General features: G+C 40.6%; 2 protein-coding genes across 2 annotated transcripts in view; one reads left to right on the top strand and one right to left on the bottom strand.

Moving 5' to 3' along the window:
- ankrd13c (ankyrin repeat domain 13C) overlaps positions 1-22,453 on the bottom strand; it is a 36,158-nt gene extending 13,705 nt beyond the window's left edge. The window contains exons 1-7 of the mRNA XM_062978166.1: positions 21,831-22,453; positions 12,212-12,253; positions 7,205-7,309; positions 6,619-6,704; positions 4,568-4,613; positions 2,829-2,895; positions 330-474 (exon numbers count right to left, since the gene is read on the bottom strand). Of these exons, the coding sequence (XP_062834236.1) occupies positions 330-474; positions 2,829-2,895; positions 4,568-4,613; positions 6,619-6,704; positions 7,205-7,309; positions 12,212-12,253; positions 21,831-22,206 (867 nt within the window). The 5' untranslated portion in view covers positions 22,207-22,453. The remainder of the gene's footprint in view (positions 1-329; positions 475-2,828; positions 2,896-4,567; positions 4,614-6,618; positions 6,705-7,204; positions 7,310-12,211; positions 12,254-21,830) is intronic.
- lrrc7 (leucine rich repeat containing 7) overlaps positions 1-26,014 on the top strand; it is a 645,519-nt gene that overhangs the window by 352,466 nt on the left and 267,039 nt on the right. The gene's annotated exons all lie outside the window — the stretch shown is intronic.

The raw sequence follows: 26,014 nt of genomic DNA, 5'->3' as shown, positions 1-26,014 counted from the left end.
TAAGGCCCCATCTACACTGGCCATTTAATATAGTTCGAAGCTAGGTTCAAGCAGTGACAGCTAGACAACAAATTCCCTCAAAAGCATGCAAAAAAGCCCTTAATGTGCATGAGTGCTCTGTGATTTCTGTAACCACCATCCAAGGCCTCAAACAGCTTTCAGAATTTCATATGTAATCATCTGCACAGCAAAACCACATTCTACCAGACCTGTTTCAAACTGCATTAAATGATCAGTGTACATAAGGCCTAAGTATTAGATTTGAGGTCAAAACCAAAATATGAAAATATCCAGTTTCTTATACAGTTATCGCCCATACTGTGGCTTACCTCATGATGTATTCGTTGGTAAACTTTTTGTTCATTGTCTAAAACTACAAAGGATTCAGAGGGTGCAGCATCACCATTGAAAATGAAGCTCAAGTCCCCTCGTTGGCACTTCATGTCAGTAAAATCTATAAGTGTTGTGTCAAGCCTGTGGAAACATTTGAGTTATGAGTATTCCAGAGTTCTTCTTACATTACAAAGAGCACCTGTATTCAAAGTTTGAAGACTTCATGATAGAAACCAGAAAAAGCAACACCTTTATTTTAAATTCAACAGAAAATCTCACTGGGATGGGACTGGGAGGCACTGTCTTACAGTGGCTCCAGTCCTTCCTGGACGGCCGTACCCAGAAGGTGTTGCTGGGGGACTCCTATTCAAAACCCCAGCCGTTGACCTGTGTGGTTCATCAGGGTTCCATTTTGTTTTCCATGCTGTTTAACATATACATGAAACCACCGGGAGAGATTATCTGGAGTTTTGAAGTATGGTGCCACCTATATGCGGATGACACCCAGCTCTACTACTCCTTTCCACCCAATGTCAAGGAAGCTGTTCTGACCCTAAACCAGTGTCTGTCATCAGTAATGGACTGGATGAGGGCAAACACATTGAAACATAATCCAGACAAGACAAAGGTATTCCTGGTCAGTGGGAAGGTAGACCAGGGAATAGGGATTAAACCTGTGCTGGATGGGGTTACACTCCCCCTGAAGACACAGGTTCACAGTTTGGGGGTTCTCCTGGACTCAGCATTGAACTTGGAGGTCCAGGTACAGGCGGTGGCTGGGAAGGCCCTTGCACAATTAAAACTTGTGTGCTAACTGTGCCCATTCCTTGAGAAGCCATATCTGGTCATGGTGGTACATGTCTTAGTCACATCCCATCTGGATTACTGTAATGTGCTCTACATGGGGCTGCCTCTTAAGGGTGCACTGAAACTTCAGCTGGTACAAAGAGCTGCAGCCAGGTTGCTCACTGGGGCTGACTACAGGGAGCGGACAACCCCATTGCAGCAGCTCCATTGGCTGCCAGTTTGTTACCGGGCACAATTCAAAGTGCTGGTTAAAGCCCTAAACAGTTCTGGTCCAGACTATTTGGCTGACTGCATCCCCTTCTACAAACTTGCCCAGGCCCTGAGATCTTCAGGAGAGGCCCTTCTCTCTGTCCCACCTCCATCTCAAGCTCTGTTGGTGGGAACAAGAGAGAGGACTTTCTCGGTGGCTGCCCCTTGACTCTGGAACTCCCTGCTCAGGGAAGCTGGAACGGTTCCCTCTCTGCTGTCCTTCCGGTGGCAGGCTAAAACATTTTTATTTAGGCAGGTTTTTAAAGATGAAGTTGTTTAAGATCAATTCAGGGGGTGCTGTAGTTTTTAACTTTGAATTTATTTAAATAGTTTTTAACTGGGAATTTTTCATACCGTTTATATTTAATCCTGCTTTAATGTTCGTATATTTGTATAAATTGCTATGCGAAAGCTTTTATGTAAAGCTGCTTTGAGTCCCCTTTGGGGGGATAAAGCAAGATATTAATAATAATAATACCTACTTTTAGTTGTTCCTGATTAAAAACTTGTTCTAAGTGGTGATGTCAACATTCAGAGACCACACCTGCTAAAGCCCTTGAGAAGATGCTCAATGCAACCCTCTTGTGGCACTACAGCTATGAAAACAGTATCACATAAATAAGACTCATGAAGAGCCAGCCAATTGGACCCCTTGGAAAGCTATGAAGGTAGGCCAGGCCAAGGAAGTGAGGCATGGCTGTTTAAGCATAAGATCGAGAAGACAGGATTAGTTGAAGTAGAGTGAAATAAGGAAGGGGAAGACAGATATAAGACAAATTGATGAGAAAAAGTTGAGATACTATGAAAAGATGAAGAAGGCTGTTGAGAAGTTTGGTTGGGAGCTGTGTGTTTGCTACAGGAAGGAAAAGGTGGTGATGAAGTGCCTAGGAGATGGGTTCTTGGGCCATATAAGGCAAGTTACGATCCACAACATTAATCTCTCTCCTGTAATCATCTCCCACATCATTTTTGTAATAAATTAGAACATACTGAAATTTTCAAGTAATGAAGTCTGTAAGCATGCTTCAGTATATACTTCTATGTAAGTGTGTCCACAAATACACATGTGCATACAAATACATGTGTATGCTTAACCATACCAATTTTTCCTTGCAGTCATACAGATTTATACAGATGAGTGCCTGCCTGAAGTATTGTTCAAATATTCAGAATGAGGTTTATATGTTCATTTTAGAGAACTGTAAAATGTAAAAATATACAGCACAAAAAACCCTTTAAGTGTTCTGTAGATGGCTCTTCCCAATCCATTCATAAACTCTCATCTTCCTTTTTTATCCCAACAGAACATGAAATTATCAGGCTGTGAAAAGTGCCCAGAGGTGGTTAGATCACAGGAAAATGAAATATTAATTTTATAATGTTAGAGTTATTTTGGCAATATTGGTTTTAACATAACCAAAAGTGAAAACTATTCTTACCTGATATTTATACCTTGTTTGTATATTTTACATGCATCGGAAGGCAGGATTCGGGAAAGTAAAGGCACTGTATTGAACAAATATGAGATGCTGTTAAAATGTATGTCACATCAATTCATCCATAACAACAGAGGATGTATATCTGTTAGAGCAGGGGTCCTCAAATATTTTAAGCACAGCACCAGTTCATAGTTCCCTAGACTGTTGGGGGGGGGGGGGGGAAGAGGACTATAGTTTGAAAAAAACATAAATGAATTCCTATGCATACTGCGCAAGTTTTATTTGTAGTGCAAAAAACATGCAAGAACAATACAATATTTAAAATGAAGAGCAAATTTAACCAAAATAAACGTTTTAGTAGTTCAATGGGAAGTGTGGCCTACTTTTGACTGATAAGATAGTCAAGTTTATTAGGATTGTTGTCGTGTGCCTATACTTTAGACTTGATAGTTTCAGGGCAACTCTAATTCTAAAGTATAGAGCGGGGGGAAGGTAAAGGATCCTGGATAAAGGATCCCGGATAAAGGATCTGGTCGCATCCGACCCATGGACCTCAGTTTGTGGACTCCTGTGTTAGTCATAGTTTCAAGACCATGAGATCATGATACCGGAAACATTTTACATTTATACTAACAGGGCGCTAAGTGTACACTCCAAGATTATTTGGCTTTCAAGACAGACTAACTGAAAATGTCTTAATTATTTAAATGCACATGTGCCATTCTTAACTAGCAACCAGTTTTAGAGCTGAAACAGCTTTAAACTAGCAAAGTAGCTTGAGGAACAAGGTTACGGCATTCCCTTTCTTCTCTGTTGTAGAATAGCACCCTTTGCTAATCATTTTTATTTTAGATGAACTTTATGCTCTACAAAGATAACATTAAAATGCTATCTCTCATGTTACATAAAAGAATAATTATGTTATTCTTATTACAACACAGGTTTAATGTACAGTATATTTGGCAATCAATCCTTGAAGTGACTGGGAACTCCCTCAGGCTTGTATGCTCCTTCCCCACCCACATAAATCCTTTTCCTTTGCCTTTTCAACATGGAAGAAGTATTTTGATTCAAATGCATATTAACCATAGTTAGTTTTAACTATTTAAACCAGGCCTCTTCAACCTGTGGCCCTCCCCTGGAGTTTTGGACCATCGAACAAACTGCCTGAGCTTCTGGGAGTTGGAGGTCCAAATACTTGGATGGCCACAGGTTAATGAGGTTTGATTTAAACCATATTTATCTTAAATATTTAAATGATTTCAACTATGACTTAAAATAGATTTCAAAACTGTAGATAAGATGGAACTTGGTAGACGAAATTTTAGCCACTATTAACATTTTAACAGGAAAAATAATTTACATCAGGACAAAGGTATCACCACAAATGTGGGTTTTCTGATTAATTAGACCCGGACTAGCTCCAAGTGCAATCTTATTTTGGTGCTAAAATATGAATTGGCAAATGTTGGTGATTACTACTACCTAAGACATCATATATTAATTTCTATTCTGCCAGTATTTGCAAGGAGGGGATCATCTTTGCATTCATATGCACAAATGCTTCTATGAAATAAAATTTAAATGTTTTAATGTGTTTTAAATTCAATTTAAAAATGTTTATTTTAATTATAAATTGTTTTAAGGCACCAAATAGTTGCCTATGTGTAAAGCCACCTTGAGTCCCCTTCGGGGTTGGAAAGGGCTTTTGGAAACTTTAGCCTTTATAAAAAACTTACCCCAACTTTGAAAATCCCAGTGAAGTTCAAGATAAAAGTCACCTAGCTGAAAACGAAAGAAAAAAAAATCTTTTACGTGTTAACATAAAAATGATTACTACTTTTGCTTTCTTTAAAATCCATTTTCCAAAGGAAGAAGGGCCACATCTATGATTGTTGTGGAGGAATGAATCCTCTTTCCTTTATGGTGGCAAAGAAGAGAAGCTATGATCTGTGCCCTCCTCTGCAAGCTCACTTTTCTTCTGTTTCTGTATTTCAACAACTAAGTTCTTCCTTGAATTAGAAACAAAGAAAATTATTGGCACAAATTGACAGCAGAAGCATCGTTATCTCTTTCTTAGCCAGAATGTTTGCTTTCTATGCTGCAGACATAGGAAGAGGTTTGAACTCCTGTGCATCTGCCACAGAAATAAATGAGGCTGGCACAGTAGGGATACTGTCTTTGTTCCAACAGCCTATGTAGCCTTTCTCTCAAACAGTATGCACATGTAAAGAATGTCATACATCCATAAATGTCAAACTCCTGGTCACCAACACTTGTTTAAGTTACACCTTAAGCAGAGACAGCAATCTTACAATTCTTCAAATGTTGCTGGACTGGAAATGCCAGCAGCCCTAACAAGGAATGCTGTGTGTTGCAGTTCAACAATACTGGGAGGGCTATAGAATTCCTACTTCTGAGTTAAAGGCAAAACTGAATAATCTGAATAAAGATGTGGGATAATGGGAGTGTCCACAGTCAGGACCAGCTTTTACTTATAAAAGAGGGAACACTTGTCTAGACTGAAGGGAAAAAGCTACATTTGTACAGTTTAATGAGGGTATGTATGAAAAAATTAATTTTAGGTTGTTTTGAAATCTGGATGAAATATTGCTGGTACACTAAATCCAATGTCACACTGAAGTTTTCTTCTTCCCTTCCTGACAATGCCAAAAAGAATGAGGAAAAATTGTCAAAACAAATGGACAAAAATGGCAATATCCAAATGTTCAAAGTTCATAGAAAATTATCCAAGAAGACGCAAAGCTATGATTGCTGCCAATTGTGCTTTTACCAAATCAAGGGATGAACAGTTCTGCAATTAATGTGTGTCCTGTTTTCATTTAAAATACAACTACCTTGTACCTACACAGTGTTGAATATCTTGTGTACAACAAATAGTAACAGTGCCTATTAAACCAATATCATTTTCAGACTATAACAGCAAAATGTGGGGAAAAAAATCTAAAGGGATGAATACTTTTCCAAGGCTGAATATGTATTGCCATGCAAATGCAAAGGATCATTCATTGTGGGAAAAATTCCATAATAAAAGATATGTCAAAGCAGCAGAGGCAAGAAAAGTATTATAGAAGAGACAGAAAAGAAAATCCTATGTTGTTATTACTTCACATTCTACAGCAGTAGTTCTCAACCTGTGGGCCGTGGCCCAACAGTGGGCTGCGAGAACGAAAATCCAGTTCGCAAACCTCCTTCCTATTTATTTTATTTATGCTTCTTTCTGCAGAGATGACCATTGCATTGGATAGACCACATCAGCTGTGGATTAAGAAATATGGTTTTCTGTGGGTGAGCAGATGGCATATGTTCTGTATCAGAAACTAGAGCTGATATGGTCTATTCAATGCAATTTTCTGAATCAGCACCCCAAATAATCAAACTGAATCTGAAGTTGACCAAAAACTGATTCATAACTCTTTTGGTACTAATGTTGGGGAGTGGTCCCTGATCAAAGTGGACCCTGGTCAAAAACGGTTGGGAACCACTGTTCTACAACAATATGCAACACAGAACTACAGGTGATATCATGTTGCCAAGTTTCCTCTAAGACCACCTTACTATCATGGTGATATGAACTGATTATTCTAAGGGAGAGGGAAGGAAATGTGGAACTCACTGAATGGTTGGGTAAGTCTGATGGAAAGAGCTGAAACTAAAACAGCAGTTTCTCCAAGTAACAAACCTCCAACTACAGTTACTCTGAAATAATTAGGAGGCTAATTATCCCCATTTTCTCAAATGAGAGAAGACAAAATCCTGACAAACTTACCTCCTTCAGGGCTTTTAATAATCGAGGTCGCTTTTCTTCAACGCTTTCCCTAGACTGTTGTTTCAGTTTCCTTAGCAGTGCTGTAACTAAATAAACATACTGTAAGCCATGGATTATATCCATAGCTATGGATTTTTGCATTGGTAGAGGGTTGGAGGAGCTGAACTGTGGGATCATCCCTACTTCTACAATTATGTGATTTTGTGAATTCTTAAATCTGAATTTTAACAAATGCTTGGTTTACTTTTAGTTAATCAATGTGTCATATAATTCTTAACATATTAATAGTTAATGCGGATACTTCTTTCTTAATCCCTCCTCATTCTTATATATTAATGTTGATGCTACTGAAGTAAGGAAGATTTGTGAACAATTAGTCATAATCACCGTAGCTTATCCTAAGAACAAACATTTAAAGCAATTTCAAATTATTTTAAATTCATCTATAAAACCACCAGAAAAGATCTTAAGAGAAAATGCTTACAGTCTACATGTCAGTCAGGATTTGCAATACACATCTGATTTTAAATGTTAAACGGCTTTCTTGTACATTTATGCTAAACACAGTGACAGTTTCTTTTCTTACTCATTTGTCTATCTCCATAGCTGATGGCTTCTGCGAGAGGACTCCATCCCTGAGCATTTTTCACTTTCACAGGAGCATTGTGAGCCAAAAGCAAGTGGGCACATTCTATAACAAAATAAGAAAATGTAATTATTTTCCAAATAAGATTACCAAAATCTTCTGCTGCAAAATGCCACTGACAGATGGACAATTATAATATAGTAAAATAATCTTATTCTTCTCAATTAAGCAGCACATTAACACAGTCTAGCTGAGGACTCTGTTTACATCTGAGATAAAATTGTAATGAAAAAAATGTACAACCAAAACTATTCTTGGGATTTTCCAATTTAGCAGTCTGAATACTCAGATGTCTACATACCTTAAAGGCACTAGATCCTATCTGATCTAGGAAGCTAAGGAAGGTCAGCTTTGGTTAGTCCTTGAGTGGGAGATCACCTACTCCAGATGCTTTATGTTATATTTTAGAAGGATTGGCAAAACTACCTCCGAGTATTTCTTGTATAAGATATCCTATGAAATTCATGGGATGATCATAAGTCAACAGGTGACTTGAACGTGTAGACACACATTGAATCCTAAGGAAGCTCAACATGTTTCTGCTTATTGAAATCAAAACTGATACTTGTTTCAGTAATCTAAGTAAGACTAAAATATTATTAAGCCCAATATGTCAAGAGCTATCATAAATGTAGAGGGAATTCACATCTGAAAGAAGATATTCTGCAAATAATCTGTACCCACTGTTAATTTTTCTTATTATATAGACTGTGTCCCTTTTCCCATTATAAAATGTCTTTAAAATTTAATTACATACTCAGGAATTTAATATAAAAAGCAAGATTTTAAAGCTGTTTTATATAAAACATTTTAGAGTTTTTAAAAATATGGTATGTGATCAAGAAATATACAAGATGAGCTATAGTGGCATTTGAATGCTGTATATTGTTGAATCCTGTTCCCATAATAGTTAACCAATTACACAATAAAAGCTGTTGTGAATCACTCTAAGGCATCTGAATCAGTTTATTCTGTTCCCACAATAGTTAACTAATGGCCTGCAAGAAACTCACAAATACGTGAACACACAGCAATCCACATGAACACAACACCATATGCCTACTTTGCTCCTCAGCAGCTGGTAATGAGAGGTATATTAAAATTAATAGGCTAAATTCAATTGTTAGTACTAACTAAAGCCAATTCAATAAATCAGTGCAAATTAAGGAGTTCAATGGCATACTCTAGTTCAAACTAATAACTGGATTTACTTATTGTATCTAGTTTCATAATCAATATTAATGATGAAAGGAAGAAAAAAGGAAAACACACCAAACCTCCCATTTTTCATAACTACATTTGCTTCAGTTCTTTACTTTACATTGTCTCCCTTAATGGGTATATAATCTTCCACATCAAGAGCTAACCAATCTCTTATCTCTAGCAGGAGTAATTCCTAGAGATGTGAAGCACCAGAAAAAAACAGGAAGATAAGGGGGGATGGGGGAATGGGAAAAAACAGCTTATGCAATGTTTTCTTTTAGTATGATTACATTGACTACATGTCCTTTACAATTCGAAATCTCATACCTCCATTATTAACAAAATATTCTAAAAAGTTCCATGTAAAATTACTGCCTATTTTTCATATTCAGATATGACATGTATTGGACAAATCAAATTATATATAACACATTTGATACCCCTAAAATAATAAAATGACTTTCAATTTGTAAAAGGCTCAAATGTTCATTGGCCCTCAGTGTCTGCTGCGATTTGGTTTCAGGATCTTCTATAGGTAGCTATGTTTAACTACGTTTATTGTTTTATCCCTTAATTTATTGTGTTTTGTTTTTGATTTACAGCTTTTGGTTTGATATTATGTATACTTTTTTGTGTTGTGAGCCGCCTCGAGTCCCTTTGGGGAGAGGGGATGGGATTATTTAAGTTTATTATTATTTACTATTATAGCAAAATCCATGGATGTTCAAGTCCCATTATATACAGCAGCATAGTAAAATAGTATTCCTTATATAAAAGGCAAATTTGAGGTTTGATTTTTAGATATCTTAAAAAAATTAAACCTACAGATGACGAAATCTGTAAATACAGAATCTGTGAACACAGAGATTTGACTGTACTATAGCATTTATGGTACTCCTAAATTTTTCTAAAGATTTCCACTCCCCTTACTCCAAAAAACCTTCTTCTCCTTGGCCTCAGAAACACCAAGAATGTTACAATTCTACAAATTATTTTCCTGTATTTTGTTGTTTGTCATTTATTTTGCTTCTCCCGTGGCTAGTTAAAAAGGTTGATCTATTTTAGCTATCTGCTCATCCATGCTAACAATGCTTAGCATAGATGAGAAGGAAACAAGAGAAAACTCTTGTTACAGAAAGCAACAAAACTTCTGAAATTTTCAAATCTAGTAAGAGAAACTGCAAGAAAAGATGTTTTCTTATACATATTTCCTTCAAGAGCAAATATTCATAAGAATTTTGATTCAGCCCAGTACCAAGAGAGCCTTTCCTTTGAGGCCAAGTCTACTTCCTATCCTGCCCATAATGTCAGCTGAGAGGAGTAAAGATTCAGCCTCCTTTATGGATGAAGGACAAAAGATCTGTGAATCCTTATCTGTGCCACAATGGCCAGTCCCAATTACTGCTTACAAGTACTACCTTCACAGTGCTGCTCAAGGAACTGTACACATACAACAGACAAACTGAAACTAGTTTAAGAAACTCTTTAACCCCAACTATTCTCTTTAAAAAAAGTGTCTTTATCATTGGCAGACACCCTCTTTCTCCCATGGCCACCGATCCATTTGCAATAAACAGATGGATACAGTCATTCAATGAGGATATTCAGTAAGCTATCAGTAAGTGCCCAAACACTCTTTTTAATTAAATTTTCTTTACTAAAGACCTCACAAGACCCTGAAAGTTTCTTCCTTTTTCAAGAGCACACTGATCTGCTTAACAAAATTTGTACTTATCTGTACAGCACTTCAAGTGAGATTACACCCTGACCTACTTAAAATTGGAACCCTGTGATCTGATTATTTTCAGTTTCATTAAAATGAACAGAACGCAAGCGTATACAAGCCATAGTACTATCACATATCTAGGCTGAAGGTTTGACTATTACGCAACGGTTTCAAGTCTGAACCAGTAAATTCAGCATATTCTGTGTGTTATCTCTGGATGCTTTGCTAATCTGAAATGAACCTTATTACTCTGCTACTGTCTATGTCGAGTTAATCCAGGATTTCATCCTAAACTGACTATTTACTATAAAATATAGGTTATCAGGGGTTTTTTCAGTCACCTTGGACAATGGGAAGCTTGCATTATTGTATGAAAAAAGAGCAATTTTCTAACATAGTTCTTGAGAGCTAAGCTGCAACTTAAAAACAGGCTTCTAGTTTTACAATCTAATATAAAAACTTTATTTTTCTGTAGCACTCTCTAAAGCTTTTCATTTCAATTAAATTATCACTGGATTTTTGATGTATCTACTGGAACAATACTTTTGAATAAAAAACAAGTAATATCAGTTTCTATGCAAATTATTTTTAAAATTTGTTTTAAAATATATTTTTGTAAAGATTAAAGTAATATGACCTGGTGAATGAACTGGAGTGAACAAGAATCACATCCAGGTTTCACACCTGATCAACAAGATAAATGATGTCACTGCTAGTGGCGTGGGCAGGTATGTTTAGAAAGAAATAAGGGAAGGAAGGAAAGAAACACACTTCCTTATGTGCCTGTATTTTCTATCTTCAGGGCAAATTGATAGAGTTAGTGCACTCTGTTCTGCTTTCAAAATACTGAGCTTAGCAACTACACTGTGTTTGCAACAAGACCTACTAAAATTGATATGACATAATTTAGTCATAATCAATTTATGGACTGTTGACCTTAATGGACACATTCAAAGCATAACTATATTTAATCAGTCACTGAGATAATCCATGGGCCACATGCAGTCTCTGAGGGCTATATTCGTCCCCCGAAACCTCCCGTTCACAATTCTCCCCATGGCAGACTTTCCCCCCTAATAGACATCCCTTTACACTTACAGTGGCTCCCATTTCCCATTTTACTGCTCATTCTCCCAGTTTGCAGGTCTTTTCAGAGCTCTTTAAAATCCAATTGTGTTCTCACCACCCTAAATAATTTATTGTCACTAGCAATCTTCACATCCAGATTGTCATGAACACGTTAAAAGAACCCAGTCCTTATATAGATGCCCGAGGCTCCTCCCACACAAATGTATAAAATCCAATTTGAATTGGATTATATAGACTCAGATAATCCAGGTCAAAGCAGATATTGTGGATTATCTGTCTTGATATTCTGGGTTATATGGCTGTGTGGAAGGGCCCTGAGAGACCTGCTACTTACTTTCCTCCATTATGAAATCTAGCCTTTTATCAAACATTAACGGAAATTTGCTCGATATTCCAAGTTATAATTCACCAGCTAAGTCAAAATAACTGGGACAGAGTGGGTCATATTTAGCAAATCCAGGCCCCTCGCACACAGCTGAATAAAATTCCACATTTTCTGCTTTGAACTGGAGCATATGGCAGTGTGGACTCAGATAACCCAGTTCAAATCAGATATGGTGGGATTTTCTGATTTGATATTTTGGATTATATGACTGTGTGAATGGGCCCCGAGATGCCATTCCCTAAAACAGGAAAGGCTGGTGAGACAGAGATAAGTATATTTGCGACAGGAGAAAAGTGACCATTGTCACATTTGTTTTCTGTCAGCTTTCCCTCATCCTCAAAGCATTCATGATTTGGAAAGTTGATAGATGGAGAGAGAACTTTTTGCTTGCTCTATCTACATCTGCATTTAAACACACTGCAATATGAGCAGCAAGAGAAGAAATTGTCCCATTAAGTCTATTCTCTGATTTCTATGCTATACAACATTTGTTGTTGTTATTGTTATTGTTATTTTAAAGGAACATAGGAACAGCACTACCAACCTTTATTCCCCAGCATCACGGCAAGATGTAATGGAGTGTTTCCTATAAAGGAAAAAAAATGTTTAGTGAATTTATACAACTTTTCTAAAAACTATTACTATTTTTGAGTTTAGAATTCAAGTCCAACAACCCTATTTGTAGTATTAATTACATGAAAAAATTACTTTAGTATATTATCTGTGTTGTTTCTGATTCAATTTTGTTCCTACAAAAATTAATAGGATAATTAAAATGGGCAGAAAAATACCAAAATATCCAATCACCCTAAATTAAGTATGGATTGTACATTATTAGGAATGACATATCTAGGTCACTACCCATAAGGAATTTATTCTAATAAATTATTAAACAGATTTGATTTATTCATTGCACAGATCCAGTTTTGCAAACAACCTCTTATTAAACTACAAGTATGTAACTGAAGATTATGTATTTATTTACTATACTGCAAGCTAACTATTCCCAAGGACAAAATATAAATTGCACTTTATTTTTTAAAAAAGGTCAACATACATAATCCTTTAAAAATAAGTTAAGTTTTTAAATTATATTTCAGCAAGTGTTAGGAGTTGCAGTTGTGATACGAGAACACAGAATTGGATAATGGACATACAGCTCAGCATCTTGATACCCTCAAACTTTATTTTTTATGACAGAGAAGAAACATAATGGCTGGAAAATCATACAAGTAGGGTTGGAAAGCTAAGCAGGATTTCCAGCTGTCTGGGGCATTTTACTGTGCAGGAATATGACTACAAATGAAAGGAAAGAATGCAGTTTTCATAAACTGGAATGCCTTTTTTTGCTGTAGGTGATGAAGTTGCATAACTCTGGATTTTTTAAGCAGAGACCTTTTAAAGTAAACTGAAATTGGATGTGCAGTGGAACTTTCTTCCCTGCTTTTCTATAGTCCTGAGTGTTCCAAGGGATTGCAGAAGCCCCCCCCCCCCCCCCTTCAAGTTCTGTTAATGGAACTGTATACACCACTTGATCCAGGCCAGAAAAAATTGTGTTCAATACTACACACATCTAGTTTTATTGGTATATCAAACTACTGCTACACTTACTAGCCAGAACTACTCAATGAAAATCAACAGAGATGGGGAAATTTGTTGTTAAACTGGTAACTAATGGAAGCTGTTCTCTAATTCAGAAAGTATGGCTGATTAACAAAATAGGACCAGTTTTTTGTAGATACGTACTTCCAACAAAATTATGTTTTAAGTTACTTTTCAATTAAATTGTGATATTCCTTATGTGATTTAAAACATTTTATTCAATGTTTGGGGGCCATTACGCATAATGAGAATATTTCTCAATTTACTGTAATAGCTTCTAAGCTGTGTTCAAAATATTTATTACTTACTACCATTACAACTTTGATAAGCAATTTCTTAATTTTAATTTAAAAATCAAAATGAGGGGATTCAGTGTAGGAACTGAAAACAAAGGATTCTGACAGTTTAACCACTCTATTCTACAGAGAACTGTGGCTACATTTTTTTGGAAAAAATCTAATAATTACAGTAAAACTGACTGTTAAATGATGTGATACCAGCCATGAGACTTTTAACTCTAAAAGTGAGTCAAGTCAATCAATTATAGGTGAAACACCACATTATCCAACATTTTAGGGGAAAAAACATTTGTTGTAACAAAACTTTGTCCTCTACCTACCCAGCCTCATGATCAACCAACCATTTGTTTATTCATTTAATACAGCTGTGCTTATGTCAATGATGTGAAAACTGATCTATAATTTAGCACAGAAAGGGGACCTGCTGATTCAAATAGCACTCCGCATTTTCTCAGCAAGCGAACTTTCTTTCTTACTTTTATACATTATTTTACATTTTATTTTATTTTTTAAATTATTTAAGAAAAGGCCAAACGATTTCCAAGCAATGTACAATAAAGAGATCAAAATACTATGGAAAAATGAAAAATATGGAATCAATTACAATCAGGAAATCCATGTCAAGTATTCCAAGCTTGTTTAAATAAAATGTACCTTGGGCTTAAATCAAAAACATAGTGATATCAATCCATGCCTAACATCAAGTGGTAGTGGGTACTTCAGAGTGGGAACTAAAATATTAGAGCCTCTATTCCAAATGACAACCAAACAAATCTCAGAAGCACAAAAGCAACAATCAACAACAATCCCAGTGGCTATTATAATGGATAAAAGACATTCTTGGATATCTTGGTACCATGTTGTTAGTGCCATTATCCAAGCCTTACACATGAACCAATAGCAATAAGGCAGTGAGTACAGTTCTTTTAGGAAGGGAGTTATATGTTAATAAAGGAACCAGCTCTCAACAACAGTCAGACTATCAGGCTCTGCATTAGCAGAGGTTTCCAGGTCAAGCTTGAGGGCAACCTCAGAGAAAGCACATTACAATAATCCAGTCTCAAGCTTACCACTGCCTTCCCCACTGCAGCAAAGTCACCTCTGTGCAGAGGAGGTGATCGCTTATACACAAGCCACAAAGGCCCGGTACAGAATGAGCCATACCACTTGGGTTTCCAGTGCATTTCTTTCAGAGAGAGTGCAACTCCATTCACAAAAGGCACAGATCTATCCCACGGAGTCAATGACTGCTTGGACACAAGGTGTCCATATTGCAATGATTCCAGACACAATCAAGGGCTTTTGAGGCCACATCCAATTCAGAAGACTCAGCAAAAGTCTCTGTGGCATCTGTATACCCGTGGCACTTTGCTCCAAATCCCAAAGTGATCTCTCTCTCTCTCAGTAGATTCCTACAGATATCAAGGAACATCAGAGGTGAGAAGGTATTCTGTAACACACTACATTTTAATGCCCAAAGAGATAAGAATAACTTTGAAGGTGAGGGTGGAAACTGTGATGCACAGTGTTTCTAACACTGAACAAAATAACTGGTTCAGGAGAATAGTACTATTGATAGCAGGGCTGTAGCCAGGGGGATGAGTGGTTGTGGGTTAGGGGTTCAACCCCCCCTCCCCCCAAAAAATGTTCAGGTTTAAAAAAACCTGGTTTACTCATAAATTTTAACTGATTAACCAAATCCCCATGAATGTCCACTAAAGTTTATCGATGGGGCCCGATTTCTAAATTATTTTGCATTATGGAACTACTCTTCATGATTCGCTAGAAAAAAAAAATCCCCCCCTTTTTTTCTGGCTATGGTCCTGATGGATAGTATCAAAAGCCAAATATGACATTTTCTGTGAAATAAACAGGACTATCTTACATCACCAGCAATATCAACATTATGAAAATCCGGGATAGTATGACATTTCCTCTAAAGTGACCTCCAAGCATGCTGTGTCCAGTCTTTATTGTCAGACTTCAGGCCTGCAGGAGGACCTGTACTAGGCATACATAAAATACTTTTAAATACTTTTAAATGTACTTTCTCTATGTGGTTCTTTATAATCACTGAAGAAATTTGTAAAAAGATAGAATAAGAAGGCACTTTTTTTGTTTCTGGCTTCTATAGGAAGAATTATTGCAACATGTGGAGTGAATCTCATTTTGTTATATAAATCTATCAGTGTTTATCCCAAGGTATCTATCTTAACTGAACAAGTGGTATTTTGGGAATTTTAACTGCTGCTCTGCCTCAAAGGCTCACAAGGAGCAAGCTTATGTTCCAGTGACAACCATAAGACTTAAGTGGCCTTGATACTGTGGAGGTCTGAAGGAGAGACTACTTGCGTATGCAGTTACTTCTTTCAGAAATAATACTACAATGTCAAAACAATCATAGATGTAGTGGTTTCTCATAGAACACATGCTATGTGTATAAAGTAGCAACCCAAGAGAAAGTAGTTTCTTTACTCTCTCCTATTCTATTTAATATCACAGAGTGCATGAATACATGACAACACATACCGCTTTCAAAATAACATTTCACTATTCTTGCTAACAGGTTTTCCCTGCTCCCTGCAAGAGAAATAAACTAAGTAGTGCTTCAAAGAATTATCACAGATGCAAAGGGACTGGAATTCACCAGAAAATTAGGTTTCTTTCTAAAGGATTGAAAAGAACCATGGACAGCACTTACACGATGGCAAACCCTGCAACCTGAGATTTGCTCTGGTGTCTCTAACTGAATTACCTTGACCATCATAATACTTGTTGACATCCTTTATTGGGGTAAGAACATCTAATCAATTATAACAGTTAAAACCCTTTTGATCAACAAAAATGGGGCTTATTTAATCATACTTTTTAAAAGTTTACGATAAGTTGATAAAAGTTTTCGATATCATGTTGATACCTTCTTAGTTCAGATTTCTCCCCTTCCTCAACAGAACATGTTCCCAAAATGGTACTGCTGTATTATATAATATGATTTAAATTTAAACAAAATCCAAGTATGTGTTTCAAAATATTACTGTCTACATTAAAGTTAAAGATTTAATTAACTGACTAAAATATGACAAATATGAGTTTTCTATAATATGACATCAGACTTTACGGTATTGCAGCTGTGCAGTTTTGCTACAATGATCACCCATTTAATTCTGAGAGTGATATATACTGCACACTCTCTTTACCTACCAGAAGCAGAAAACACATGCCTGCACAAGGTGAGACTCAGGCTTTACATGTGCAGTCATAACAGGTCTAGGGACAGAATGTTTTCTCCAACTAGATTCTTATTCCAGTAACCAAGCTGGCTCAGCAAACAGCAGAACAATTCTGTTCCAAGGGCCATATCACACTGAACTGTTATCCCACTTTAATTGCTATGCATTTGAAGTTTATGAAGGGCATTTAGAAGTCCTAGCCAGAGAGCTCTTGGGCCTCAGTAAGCTACAACCCCCAGAATGTTACTTGGAATTTAAAGCAAAATAATAGTGCTACAACAACAGAAGTGCAATGTGATAGGTTTGCAAATGGTCTCTTTATGCTGAATGATTATTTGGAAATCATTCAACATAGACCCTTACTCAAAGGCTTAAGCATTTCCCCCTAAATGTTCATTACTTTATTCTTTACTAGCATAAATGCACTAAGATACCCGCTGCCACCGCTTGACAAGGCATACACTCCTGGGATAATTTCTGGTCAAATAAATATATACTGTTTTGGCATGCCTTGTAATACTGAAGAGTTTTTTAACCCAACAGAAAATTAATTTTATTTTCCTAAATCCTATCTACCAGTATATATGTGAAAGTAATATGTATAGATGTATGCATGTACATATGTTAGTATCTTAAACCTGGTACATATACTCTTCACTATGTACATTGAAATGATGGGGGAATTCCAATGTAAAAACCCACCCCTTTCATGATTAGGGCCCCAATCATGAAAATTGTGTCAGGCAGGAATCCCCTCAAATCTCACAAGAGGAAGGTTTCTCACAGGCATCCAGTGCTCCTATCACATCTCAAATCTCACATGCCCCTGAAATCTCATGATGGCAAGTTATGAAGGCAGTATGAGGGCTCTGGGATGGATGGTTTCTTGAGGCTGCTGGGTTCAAAGGGACATGGAGAAGAGCCTGCTTACTCTTTGACTGGTTGAAAGTAGGAGTTTGGGAAGGGCAAGGGAGATGTATGGAACTGCTTCCCCACCAGGAGCTCAAGCTTCATCTCCTTAGGGGCTGGAATATGGCATCCTTGAGGCACCTTCTTACTTATTTGACTGAACCATTCCTAAAATCATACAGCTAATGAACATTTCTAATAAATACCACTAGAAAATGCACACCAGGGCAATGGCAGGTATATACGCTAGTGTGAAATAAATGATTGGTCACGGGTCACATGGATTCACTGGACTCATGATCTATTTTCTGAGGAAGAGTTCATAGAAGGTGGATCTGTCCAAATCTGTAAGACCCATCTCCACACAATTCATCCATTCAACTGGGGTTCTTGCTGGTTGGCAATCTAGTCATCATTACCCAAAATTTACAGTACTGGGTAGAACACAACTCCATCCACTGAAAGATGTGTATGTGAAAATTCCACAGCATAATTATAACATTTTACCAAGTACAAAGGTATTACCTAAAATTCTATTTGATTAAAAAACTCAGTGGGCCATTTAATAACACAAAAGAGAAAGTCTACAATAAATACTACTGGGAATAGAGAGAGAGAGGAAACACACACCTTAGGAATTTGGTACTATATTAAAAACTGGCCACAGCCCAACTTCATAGCTCCAGGTGAAGGAGGCAGATGACATCATAATTATCCTCTTGGAAAATCTAGTCACTAAGTAACTGGAGAATTTATGGAGTAGCATATTACCTTCCAGAATAATCACATTCCTAACACATTACATGAAAGGCAGTCCCTCCCTGAGGGTAGTGCTGAAGAGAACAAATGCAGTCCAATTTACGGTACCACAAATCTCATTGGATTTGAGAAGACTCCCTTTGCAGACAATTGCAGCTGGACTCTCCTCATTGCCATTATTTGCACAGGTGCATCTCATTCAAAAGTTTGGAATGGATTATTGCATGCTTTCTAACAACCCTGACAATCTGGACTTATTTTACAGTTCCTTATAGTAAGTATAAATCAGGAAGTGTCAATTTCAACATGAGATATGATAATATTCCAAAGCACATTGCACCTTCCAAATGTCCTGGGGTGAAATTCCCATAATTTCTTAGTATTACTGACCAATTTTTGATTCATGGCAGCTGGAGAAAAAAACAACAGGAAAGCACCTGGTTGAAGGAGGATTACAGATTCCTATGAAATGCATAGCAGGAAGCATCATATCCTGTATGACCTGTACAAGAATGACAATTATCATAAATGTGAAGAATGATATTTTTTACTTTTGGACATCGTATTTTCCCTGGAAAATGCTAGGTTCATAAGCTGTACTGTTTACTTGAAACTTAAACTGTTTTGTGATGTTTCCCCACCATGAAAACTGAATTTTATTAACATAAACAGCCACAAACTAACCAAGTTGCCTCTTCTAATTCACCCAGAAATAATATCAGAAACACATCATAAAACGCCCTAGTGCAGGGGTCCCCAAACTTTTTAAACAGGGGCCCAGTTCATGGTCCCTCCTACTGTTGGAGGGCCAGACTATGAACAAATTCCCATACACACTGCACACTTATTTTGAAGTAAAAAATCAAAACGGGAACAAATACAGCCTCAATGTTAGTAATAATCATAATCATAATCATAATAATAAAGAGGGTTGGAAAAGACCCCTTGGGCCATTTAGTACAACCCCCTTCTGCCTTTGTGCACCAAAAGCATTAGCAAAGCACCCCTGACAGATGGCCGCCCAGCCTCAATGTTAATTATATATGTGTGTGTATAAATCACACAGTCCTAAATGATTGGGAAATGTTCGACATATGATTTTGTGATACGAAATCCAGCATATATATCTCGTTTGCTGTGTTATACTGTGTCCTTCTGTCAATAATAATAATAAAGAGGGTTGGAAGAGACCCTTTGGGCCATTTAGTCCAACCCCCTTCTGCCTTTGTGCACCAAAAGCATTAGCAAAGCACTCCTTAATAATTAATAATTAATTAAATAATAATTAAAATACCATTATAAACGAGCAAAGCTTTGGAAGGCACGCATCAGGTGAGGGAGGAGCTGGGAAAGGCGTGCTCCTTTCCCTCCTCCTTCATGCCGCACGCACTTTCCTTGGAGGAGGAGGAGGGAGCCGCCGCCGCGAGGGCCGGATAAATGGCTTTGATGGGCTGCATGTGGCCCCCAGGCCTTAGTTTGGGGACCCCTGCCCTAGTGTGTGCAACCCCAAATAGATGTGTCTTGACTGGATGCAACTCAAATCTGGGTGAGTAGAATTTCTGCCCTCACAAAGCCTTTCTGGATGAAAGCTTCTTTACTGGATCATGGCAGGTTTACATGCGCAAGGCCCCAGATACAGTACTCAAGAGGATAAAAGCCAACATATATTCCAGTGCAGGTGAAGCAATCCTAGTCTGGGGAATATAAAAGCAATGCTGATCACCAACAGAAGAGATGGAGAGTGTATAAATATCACCGTTCTCTCTCAAGCCAATACAGTGGGCCCTTGGCATCCACTATATTTTAGTTCCTGGACCTTGTGGGTACTCAAGTCTCATTGTAAACAATGGCACAGTAGGACCCCATCTACACCGACCATTTAATGCAGTTTAAAGCTAGCTTTAAACTGTTGCAGCCAGACAACAAACTCCCACAAAAATATCCAAAGACAGTCCTCAAAGTGCATCAATGCCCTGTAGTTTGTGTCATCAACAATCTCAAACTGGTTCCGGGATTTCCCAACTAATCATCTGCCAGTGAAACCACTTTCTTAAATGGTCAGTGTAGATGGGGCCTCCTGTGCCATTGTTTACAACGAGACTTTAAGATAGGCATCTTCTACATGGTCCTACATCCCAGGATCCAATTCCAGATTATCTGCATTGGACTGGATTATGAGTCTCTGCTGTCAGATAATCTGGGATAAACAGATACGCTCAGAGCAGATCCTGGGATATAGGGCAGTGTGGAAGGAGCCATAGTGTCCCTCTATAAAAATCATGATTTAGATTTTTTTTAAAAGCAGATCCAACTGCACTTCAACTCTTAAGATGTTGAGAGATCACCCCACAAAATCTGGAACTGAGAAGAAACCCAGTTCAAAGGAACAAGGCATGCACAATCAGGCGCCCTTCCAGACAGGCCCTGTATCCCAGGATCTGATCCCAGGTTTTATTATTTAAACTGGATTATACAAATCCACACTACCAGATAATCTGGGATAAACAGAAAACCTGGGATCAGATCCCGGGATATAGGGCTTGTCTGAAAGGTCCCCAAGGCTCCCTTTTTTGGGTTTTGGACAAGAGGCTGAGAGATCACCCCCCCCCCCACACACACACACACCAAAAAAACAAAAAACAAATCTGAAGCTGAGAGGAAACCTTAAGGTATTCAGGAAACTGCACCTCTACTAAAGGTAGGAATGCAGTTTGACACTATGAAGCCCTCCAAGTTGTAGCTTGGTGGGACCCCAACGCTCCCTGGCAGAAGAGGCTAAAGAACTTGTAAAACTATAGCTCCCCTGTAGCTCTAAAATCAGGACAGTAAAGAAGACCACTCTGAAAACAGGGGAATTCCAGACAGACGATCAGGGCCAGCTAACACCTCCCAACAAAGGATTCCCGCAGCCAGGAAGCAGCCAGGCTTTGAATTTGCAAGGCTAATCAAGCAGACAAGAGTGCTTTCTCCAAACCTGGACTTTCCACAGATATATAAACCCCACTTGTTTAGTTTCCAACAGACCTCACAACCTCTGAGGATGCCTGCCATAGATGTGGGCGAAATGTCAGAAGAGAATGCTTCTGAAACATAGCCACACAGGCCGGAAAACTCACAGCAACCTATAGCTTCCCTGTTAGAGAAAGGAAGGCGGTGGCCTCCTGCTCTTCCACTTTCTTCCAGGGTACGTCTACAACAGGCATGGACAAACTTAGGCCCCCAGGTCTGCCCATGGCTGGTCTACAGTGTGAAAGGAATGCAGTCCGACACCACTGGGGCTGCCACGGCTCTGTACTATACAGCCCTGGGAATTGTAGTGCAGCGAGTCCGAATGGCTCTTGGGCAGAGGCGGCGGAAGGCTCACCGTGGCTGTCCTTCTGGCCGATGCCCTGCGTGCGGATGAGGGCCGAGAGGCGCCTGACGTCTCCCTTGAAGACGCACTCGTGGACGGGGAACTGGGCGGCGGCGATGGCGGCCTTCTCGGCCTCGGCGGGGGAAGAGGCCCCCGGCCCGGCCTTGAGAGGCAGCCGGTGGTGGTTGGTGAAGACGCGGTGGCCCCCGGCAAGGCGCCCGCTCTTGCCACCCCCGGTGAAGCCGCCCCCTCCTCCTCCGCCGCCGCCGCCGCCTCCTCCCCCGCCGGGCGCGGCCGTTGCCTCCTCCTCGCCGGGCCCCAGCAGGTCCCCGTCCTCCTTGCTGGGCTTGTGGTCCCTGCGCAGCGAGCGCAGCTTCTCTCCAGTCATCGCCAGCGGGGCCCCGGCGGGGAGAGGAGGAGCCAGTGGCGGCGGTGGGGAAGGGCCCGAAGCGCTCAGAGCCGCGGCGGGGGAGAGTCCCGTCCCGACCGCATGCCCCCGCGTCTCCGCTCGGGGACGCCCCGCAGGCCGAGCCCGCCGCCGCTCCCTTTCCCGCTCCGCGTCCGCCGCTGGCCGCTCCTCTCAGCGGCTCGACCGCGCCGCCATCTTGTCCGGGGGGAACTCTCGCGAGGTTACCCCGTTCGCCGGAAAAGGGGGGCGGGGAGATCGCACGAAGTCTCGCGAGAGAGTCACCCCTTATAGGCGGGGATGGGGCGCTCAGAAGTGCAGCTGAGGGTAATTTGGCGGGTGGGAGGGAATTCACTTCACTTCAGGCCACTTCCACACTGCTGAATAAAATCCCACATTATCTGCTTTGAACTGGAATATATGGCAGTGTGGATTCAGATAACTAAGGGCCCTTCCACACAGCCATATAACCTAGAATAGCAAGGCAGAAAATCCCACATGTGCTTTGTATTGGGTTATCTGAGTCCACACTGCTGTTTATTCCAGCTCAAAGCAGATAATGTGGGATTTTATTCAGCTGTGTGGAGGGGGCCTAAGTGCCCTTCCGCTCAGCCATATTTCCAAGCATATCAAGGCAGGAAATCCCACAATATCTGCTTTGAACTGGAATTTATGACAGTGTGGACTCAGATATCCCAGTTCAAAGCAGATATGATGGGATTTCCTGCATTTATATTCTTGGATATAGGGTTGTGTGGAAGGGCCCCCATTCAAAGCAGATACTGTGGGATTTTCTGCCTTGATATTCTGGGTTATTGTATTGAAGCGATGCTCCTACGGCCTCAGCTCCGCTGGACTGGCCACGCTGTCCAAATGCCCGATCACCGTCTCCCAAAGCAGTTACTGTACTGCCAACTAAAGACCAGAAAACAGAATGTAGGTGGACAGGAAAAGAGATTTAAAGATGGGCTTAAAGCTAACCTCAAAAACTGTGGCATAGACACTGAGAACTGTGAAGTCCTGACCCTTGAGTGCTCTAACTGGAGGTCAGCTGTGACCAGCAGTGCTGTGGAGTTCGAAGAGGCACAAATGGAGGGCGAAAGGAAGAAATTGAACAAGAGGAAGGCGTGTCGAGCTAACCCTGACCGGGATCACCTCCCACCTGGAAACCAATGCCCTCACTGCAGAAAAACGTGCAGGTCAAAAATAGGACTTCACAGTCACCTACATACCCACCGCCAAGACACTACACTTGTAGGGTCATCCTACTCGAACAACAAGGGCTGACCTAGGAAGAAGATTTTGGGCGGTCCAACAATGAGGTGAATTAGGCAGTCGCCTGTGGCGCAAAACATACGGGGGCGCAGTCGAGACTGCTTTTTCTGGTGCTTAGTTTGTAAAATCTTAATGTAATTTGATGTTTAATAGGCTTTCCCTTAATCCCTCCTTACTATCCAACATTTACACTTATCCAGCGCTTTTATTTTTCAGTGATTGGTTTTGGGGGGGGGGCAAAATTCTGTTTGCCTACACTTGAAAAATACCTAGGGCCGGCTCTGGTTATATGGCTGTGTAGAAGGGCCCTAAATTATCTGCAATATATTCCAGTTCAAAGCAGAAAAAATGTGGGATTGTATTCAGCTGTGAAATGCCGTGGATGTAACATATCTAGATTTCAGTAAGGTCTTCGACAAGGTCCCCCATGATCTTCTGACAAACAAACGAATCAAATGTGGGCTAGGCAAAACTACTGCAATTGGTTAAGTGAACAATGGGACTTGCAATACCTTCACTGGCTTCCTGAGAGCACTGCGACTCCCACCAATGACGAATCAGTACCAAACTTGGTACACAGAGGACCCATTACCCACTCTACATCCTGGTATGGTTTGGAAGAGTTTGGACCATGGATGATGGGACTTGCAGTATCTTCACTCACTTCCTGAGACCACTGCAACCCCCACCAATGTCTGATCAAAACCAAACTTGACACATGCAGTCCCCATGACCTACTATACATCCTGACACTGTTTGGAGAAGGATGGACCATGGATGATGGGATCTGCACATGGGAATTGTAGTTCAGCTGCACCCACTGAACTCTGCTGACCCTGGACCTAGACTAAACTTGGAACACGGGCAAAGAATCCCTTTCTCAAATGAACTGGGCACCGCCGGGTGCCCAAGCTAGTTCTAAATATAACTAAGGGCTTATCTACATTGGCAAAATACCTTGTATTCACCACAAATTGATCTCTGGCTGTCCGCATGATGTACATTAGCTTCTAGTAAGTATTGCTTTACATTGACTCTCCACTATAGGTAAGTTTAGGGGATCTCCCAGAGTTTGCTGGATGCTTTGGAGTATTCCGTGGCTTTGGGGTAGTTTGAGTAGTTCACCCAGATCCTTTGTCCAAAGTAGACACCAGTGCCATGAACCTTTTCTTGTGCTCATTGCTCCCTTCCTCAAGTCTTGCTGGTTAAACATGTGCCCTTTTCTAACATTAGCAAAGACACCTACAAAGATGGGGGTTCGATGAAGCCAGGAGCTAGTATGAAACTCTATGGCTGGTTAAGAGTGGTGAGGGCCACACAGTAGATGAGCTCCCAGGGTTTTAAGTAATAATTTTGAGCTTGGTTTGTATGTGCCAGATCCAGGGCTGCTTTGAGGACTGCTCTGCGCTCAACTGCCCCTTATAGATAAGCCCTAACTCCAGCGATCTGTTTCAGTCTATATTTTATAATCTCTTTGAATTACATTGAATGAATTATGGCCCAACCACAAAAATGCTTACTTGGTAGTGAAATTTATTTTCAAATAGGTTTGTTGGGATAAATCAAAACAGCATAGATGCATGTGAATGTGTGTGCTTTTAAAGTCGCATAAAACATACTATCCGTCACCCATATGCACGTTGCATCCCATAACTTACTTACTAGAAATAGTTATTAAATTCAATAGGTTTGTTCTTGAGACAGAGCTGTCTGCTATTTTTAATGTTTAAATTCCTATACAGTGAAGTGTAGTTGTATATGTATATAACTTTTATATTTTTATCTTAATGCGGCTCCTTGATTTACATACTAGTCAGGGCCGGCCCAACATGGAGGCCACGTGAGGCGACCGCCTCGGGCGCAGGGCCCGGGGGGCGCCGTCAGGCTTCCCCCCCCCAGCGGGGACCATGAGCTCGCTCGCCGGCGAACAGGAAGGCCTGTTCGGCGACGAGTGAGCTCTCATGGCCGGCTGGGATGGCCCTGGATGGCCGGCCTGTGCGCCCTGGCCCCGCCTCTCACGTTGCGTGAGAGGCGGGGTCAGGGTGAGCTGCGTGGGAGGCGGGGCCAGGGTTGGCCCTACCTCCCACGCAGCTCAGCCTCGCCCGTCTGGCCTTTTCCAGGTGGGCAGACTGCACCGGAGGTCCCTGCAGGCTGCGATCGCGGCCTGCAGGGACCTCCGGTGCAGTCTACCCACCTGGAAAAGCCCAGGGCGCGCGGGGCGGGAGGCAAGGCCCCGTCTGGGCGGAGCCCTGCCTCCTGGCCTGTGCGCCCTGGCCCCGCCTCTCACGTTGCGTGAGAGGCGGGGTCAGGGTGAGCTGCGTGGGAGGCGGGGCCAGCCCTGGCCCCGCCTCCCGCGCTGCTCGCCGTGACCCCGCCTCCCACGCTGCGTGCGAGGCGGGGCCAGGGAGCAGGAGGCGGGGCCCGCCTGCACCGCGGGAGGCGTGGCCATGTGCCTCCCGCGGCACATGGCCACACCTCCCGCGGCACCGGGGGGGGGCGCAATTCCCCCCCCCCC

The sequence above is a fragment of the Anolis carolinensis genome, chromosome 4, assembly GCF_035594765.1.
Source record: "Anolis carolinensis isolate JA03-04 chromosome 4, rAnoCar3.1.pri, whole genome shotgun sequence".
In the NCBI taxonomy this organism is placed as follows: domain Eukaryota; kingdom Metazoa; phylum Chordata; class Lepidosauria; order Squamata; family Dactyloidae; genus Anolis; species Anolis carolinensis.
Note: the sequence above shows the minus strand (reverse complement) of the source record. Positions and strands in the feature narration are given on the sequence as shown.